Raw genomic sequence first — 6,128 nt, forward strand, 5'->3', positions numbered from 1 at the left:
ACAACATATATATAGCTCTCCAGAGCATCTAATTAATTAAACCATATATTGAAACTATGTAAAACATTTCAATGCGAAAACAAATGCGATCATAATCGCAACCAAGGTAACAATTGACCCAACGGCATAATGATACCAAGCCTCGGTATGAATGGCATATTTTCTAATCTTTCTAATCTTCAAGCGCATTGCATCCATCTTGATCTTGTGATTATCGACGACATCCGCAACATGCAACTCCAATATCATCTTCTCCTCCTCAATTTTTTTATTTTTTCCTTCAAGTAATTGTTTTCTTCTTCAACTAAATTTAACCTCTCGACAATAGGGTCGGTTAGAATTTCCGGTTCAACCACCTCCTAGATAAATAAAATCTATGTCACGCTGGTCGGTATATTTGTCATAAACAATAAATGAATCAAATAGTTATAAAAAGATAATATATACCACATCCGAATCATAGACAGGACGAGGGCCGACGGGGGCGGATACCAAAACCATTGCACTATGTAATAAGAAGGAATAAAATAGTAAGAAAATTAGACAAGTATCTATCTAAAGTAAGAATTTTTTTCTTTCAAAAAGAAGATAAGAACAAGAGGCTCACCACGGTGGTGCCGGCGAGGAGATCGGCGCGGGCGGTCGACGCGGTGAAGACGGGAATGGGACGTGATGGGCCGCTAAACCTAGACAAATCTCGAGGAAAATGGAGCTTTGAGGTCGAGCTTCGAGAGGACAAAGCTTAACTAGTGTGGCTCGGGCATTTCATCGAACACCTCATGTGCATAGGAGGTGAGCTAGAGCACCACAAAGCCCTCCCCTCGCCGGCCAGAGAAAAACAGAGCACTGGAGTGCTCTGCTCGCGGGCGAGGGGTATATATAGGCACCTCATTGGTCCCGGTTCGTGGCATGAACCGGTACTAAATCCGGGCCTTCTGTCCCGGTTCATGCCAAGAACCGGGACCAATGGTTGTGGGCCAGGAGCGAGGACCATTAGTCCCGGTTCGTGGCTCGAACCGGGACAAATGGTTCCATACGAACCGGGACCAATGCCCACGAGGCCCCGGCCGGCCACCTGGGCTCACGAACCGGGACGAATGCCCCCATGGGTCCCGGTTCGTGACTGAACCGGGACTAATGGGCTTGCCATGCCCGAATGAAAGCCCTGTTTTCTACTAGTGCATGGCTACAGTTTCTTTGCCGATCACCAATGAATCAGTAAGCAAAAATCGCGAACCAACCTGTGGTTGAGATGGTTAGGTGGACAGTGGAATCCCCAACCCATCAGGGTTCAAATCCTGGTGCTCGCATTATTCCTGGATTTATTTCAGGATTTCCGGCGATACGCTTTCAGTGGGAGTAAATCTGTAGTGCATCTTTTATTCTTCGTAAAAATGTAGTAATGCATTTTCACCCGCAAGAAAATAAATTGTAATGCATTTCCTTTCCCCTAGCTAGCGGTTCTTTTTTCCAAATATGGATGATAGTTGTTATATGTCAATTGTCAAGTATATGTATGTTATATAGATGGCAGATTTTTTTTTTCATTTACTCACCTTGATCAAAGTGGCATAGCCCGCTATTTACCCAAGACTAGAACAAAATGGCTACCTCTGACGAGATGGATATATCGCTGGTGCACACAACGGTGCAAGAGCTGGCGGTGACCGCCAAGGAGCCGCCGCCACAGTACATGGTTGATGAGGTGCTGGCAGCAGATGAGATGCCGAAGCCCATCCCTCTCATCGATCTTAGCCGGCTGACAACCGCCGCCGACGAGGCCGACAAGCTCCGGGCAACTCTAAAGACCCGGGGCCTCTTCCTGGTGAGCGCGCGTGTGCACCCTTAATTAGTTTCTTCTACCTAAAATTGTTCAACTTTTGCCGAGGTTTTTGCCTAGGCGACCAATCATGGAATCGAGGAGTCCCTTATGGATGTCATGATGAGTGCGTCGAGAGACTTCTTAAGGCAACCGTCTGAAGAAAAACAGAAATACAACAACTTGATAGTCGGCAAGCACTTTGAGATGGAAGGCTATGGAAATGACAAAGTAGTGACCCCCCAGGATCAGGGCCTGAGCTGGAACGACCGCTTGCATTTGAGAGTGGAGCCAGAAGATAGAGGAATTTCGCCAAGTGACCCACTCACCCGGAATCTTTCAGGTTATTAGTCACCTACTCCTTAATTTACCCTTCGTTCCAAAATGTAAGCTATATTCTCTTAATTTCTACACACATACAGGGATGTGCTTCATGAGTACGCATCAAGAACCAAGAGAATAAGAGACCTTATCTTGCGATCAATAGCCAAGCTCCTCGACCTTGATGAGGATTACTTCGTCAACCAAATATCAAACAAGGCTTCTGGGTTTGCTAGATTCAACTACTACCCTCCATGCCCCAGGCCTGACCTAGTTTTGGGCCGGAGGTCTCACACTGATGGTGGTCTCCTTACCATCCTTTTTGTCGACCAAGACGTCGGTGGCTTGCAAGTTGAGAGGGGTGGGACATGGTACAATGTTCCAGCCAAGCCTTATACGTTGGTGATTAACGTAGCAGACTGCATGGAGGTATGAAGATAAGCAATTGTTCTCTTGAATAATCTATGATCAGCTGTGTTTATCCTATATATTTCCTGAATCCTTCAATATTCCTTTGTTGTCTTGTATGTAAGTAAATATTTGACGCATGCAGATAATGACCAACGGAATCTTTAGGAGCCCACTTCACAGGGTGGTGACGAATGCCAACAAAGAGAGGCTTTCACTGGCCAGGTTTTATGCTGTGGATGCGGAAACGGTGCTGGAGCCGGCGCCTAGTTTGCTGGATGACAACCGACCACCAAGATATGGGAAAATCAAGGCCAAGGATTTCGTTTCTTTTTCTCAACTGAAAAGTTCTTAGTTGGGCTCTTTGAATGTTATTTATTCGTAAGTCAAGTGAAGAGATTCGTCAAGACCCTGAAAAAAATAAAAGTTCAATGTTTTAATTAGTTTATTTACGGAGTTTTAGCAGGGATTGCCTATATAAGGATAATAAATTAAGAGATGGTTTCTGTTCTATGAGTGAGGGTTTTATCTGTAATATAATTGCCTTTCTTCAATTCAACGCTTAGCTAACAACCAGATTGTCCGGTGCTGCTGTGTTGTTTGTTTTTTTTTCTAACTTCTATGTATTTGTCTTGAGTTCAAAAGAATGTTTGGGAAACGTATTTGATAGTATATTACATAATTTTGTGCGGGTAATACATACATTTGATTACGAGTTGTTGTTGTTGCTGGATTCTTTCATATGAAGATTGAGTGATTCTGAATTTTATTGCCAGAATTTCAGTGCACGAAGACCGTTGTACTCACCACCAACTATCGTGATACTCAGTGCACAAAGATCGAGTGATTCTTGTCTTGTGATGAACCAAGGGTCCTGAAAAAAAAACTGCATGCATTTGGTCGCTCGAAACAGAGCAACTACTAAGTTTGTCAAACTGCATGCGATAGGACATTTATAGATGTTCCATTACTAGATGTTCAACTAGAACGCCGCTAAGGAGGGGTCCTTAACTAGTGATCAAAACATTGAACAAATTGTAGTGTTATTATTGGGCCTAGCCCATTTATTGTTTAACATAATCCTTAGGAAAATCTCATAGGTCCATATGGCCCATTCATGCATGACAAGTGGGGTAAGGAAGTTTAGTCTTAACCCCATTCATGGAAAATTGCTCATATATTCTACACATAGTAGAAAATGTCTCCATGATAATTTCATGAACACAAGTGATCTTCACCATTCCATTTTGTTTTCATACTTGTTAGACTCGTGAAAACGAATAAATCAATGATCTTCACAATTTTTGTGGTCCTTGGACTCTATTCATTTTGTATTTCTTGATGAAAGTCTTCTTTTCCATCAAAAACAATTCATGCATCACTATTTATTTTCAAATAGAGTACAATATGGTAAGCCTGATAAAGTTTCTCTGCAAAGGTACAAACATTATTTTGCATTGATTGATAAGAGAACTGTGCTGATAAGTAAACCAACAAGCTTACAAAAATATAACATTACACCACAAATAGATAGTAACACACTTCTTCCTTATTGCCACAACATAGAAACATGGAAGACATACAGGGTGTGACACAACACCCAGGCACGTACTAGGTTGAAACGGGTGAACGCACGTAAACCCCGAGAGCCTCCACGTATTTACCAGCGCACGCAAAGAAACCCACGATGTTATTATTGTCCTGCACTGGAACACTGAAAGGGGTGCTCTGTGTTTCTCCGAAGGGACCGTACGGGCAGAGGTTTGTGGTAATGGTGAGGGATGCTATAGCATTATATTCGACATTGTCTTCTGCAAAGATACCAACTGTCCCAGAGACTTCCGTAACGATCTCTGAAGGGGCAAGCTCGATCTGCATGCAAGAAAAGAGATTGCCAAGTTAATAGAATTGCATGTAGGAATCACATTACGAGTGCTCACATATGAAAAGATGTCATTTAAACCAATGAACCTACCGTGTCCTTGTTATCCCCACGTGGGCCACCCCACGGGCCAACGTTATATGGTTCACCAGCTTTGTCAATGAAGGAAAATGCAAGTGAATCAATGACAACGCCATGGCGGATGGTGATGCGCTCTAAACGCCGCGGTGTCGAGGGGATGTCGAGTAACTCTCCACTCATTTTACCCCAAGGGCCGATCTTGGCGACAGCGCTCCCGTCACCTAGAGAAAGCTGGTCGGACTCGGGTGTCGTTAAAACCAAGCTAGAGAATTGGACAGACTAGAGTAGCTGGGTAGGCGCGGCCAAGGAACACACCAGAGGTCTTAAGAAGGAGAGGCACATAGCACGAACATGAAGCTCGATCCTGGCGTTTCTCTCGGATTGTTGGGTCTTCTTGAAGGCGATGACACCTTGTGCATATGCAAACTCTCCGGTCCCACCAACGATTGCCCATTCACCGTTGTGGGCGGTGCCCTGAAAGTCCCCCATCACCTTGAAACTGGAACCTGTAAACCTATTCCAAGTATATAGACATAGTTGACACGATTTCAAGATGAAGTATTTTCTTTACGGTGTTTGAATTGCAAAAACCGCACTATGGCTCCAGTGCAAACTTAATTAATGCGGTAAAATTTCAAAGAGAGATACTTAAGCTAGACAAAAATAATAATTAACCTCTGATTGACGAAGACCATGTTGAAACAAATGAACCAGTTCTCTTTGGCCATGCTAGCCCCGAGGTGCAAACCTTGAGCGTGCGCGACAAGGTTTGCATTGTGGGCAGGATCATCATACACGGTCCAGTCATTAGCAGCGAGGATTCCGAAACACTCGGGGCGCTTCGACTCAACTATGACTGCCTGGTTAGCATCTGGGGTTTTCTGGACGTTCTGGTAGGCGTACAAGTGGAGAAGAAGCTCCTTGTGCTGGATCATCTCATGGCCAGCTGGAGCGGATTGGAAGTAGGAAGGGTCTGACCCCTTGGCAGCAGGCGTGGTGGTGGTGGTCTCCAAGGTGAAAGACTGAGGCGACATGGTGGCTTATTAGCTAGGATTGTGTGTGTGCGTGTGTAGTAGTTGTAACTTGGTACCATGGATGGATGAGAAAGAGGCTATTTATAGATGTTCAACACAAGTGGTTGATACGTGCCTCTCAAAATTAATCACCGACTAAGTACGCACATGGCTTTCCTTGTGCACTCATGAATCACACTCGTACGTTTCTAGTACTTTCTTTGTTTCATATTAGTTGTCGCTAAATGATGTATCTAGCACTGAAATACGTCTAGATACATCCGTTTCAATGAAAACTAATATGAAACTGAGGGAGTAGTACATTACGACTGGCAATGACATTGGTGCACGTACATTACTATACTGTTGATGACGCCATCAGGCATGACATCACTAAGTGGTCGATGCATGCATATTTATATGCACTCTGAGAGCTTTAACTATTAATCAATGTGCCAACGACCCAAACGGTGTGAACAATATAGACGAGATAAAGCTCAGATCCGATTGCTCATCGAGCAACTAATAATTAAGTCCATAAATATCACCTGCCCCGATCGTCAGACATAAATTTGTCACGATCAAACAAGTCTTCGGACAGGAA

The 6,128-nt window shown here is 43.9% G+C and overlaps 2 protein-coding genes across 2 annotated transcripts; one reads left to right on the top strand and one right to left on the bottom strand.

The window, feature by feature from the left end:
• Positions 1-1,603: 1,603 nt before the first annotated feature.
• Positions 1,604-2,903, top strand: LOC109751880 (protein SRG1-like). The gene is made up of 4 exons (XM_073505757.1): positions 1,604-1,825; positions 1,901-2,162; positions 2,307-2,569; positions 2,694-2,903. The coding sequence occupies exons 1-4, from the start codon at positions 1,604-1,606 to the stop codon at positions 2,901-2,903; spliced, it is 957 nt and encodes a 318-aa protein (XP_073361858.1).
• A 939-nt stretch (positions 2,904-3,842) lies between these two features.
• LOC109751876 (uncharacterized) lies at positions 3,843-5,598 on the bottom strand. The gene is made up of 4 exons (XM_020310757.4): positions 5,187-5,598; positions 4,827-5,025; positions 4,524-4,742; positions 3,843-4,420 (listed from the first exon to the last, which is right to left on the bottom strand). Exons 1-4 carry the CDS (start codon positions 5,543-5,545, stop codon positions 4,160-4,162), a joined length of 1,038 nt encoding a protein of 345 aa, XP_020166346.1. The 5' UTR covers positions 5,546-5,598; the 3' UTR covers positions 3,843-4,159.
• Between the last annotated feature and the right edge of the window lie 530 nt (positions 5,599-6,128).

Source organism: Aegilops tauschii, chromosome 7, assembly GCF_002575655.3.
Source record: "Aegilops tauschii subsp. strangulata cultivar AL8/78 chromosome 7, Aet v6.0, whole genome shotgun sequence".
Lineage (NCBI taxonomy): Eukaryota > Viridiplantae > Streptophyta > Magnoliopsida > Poales > Poaceae > Aegilops > Aegilops tauschii.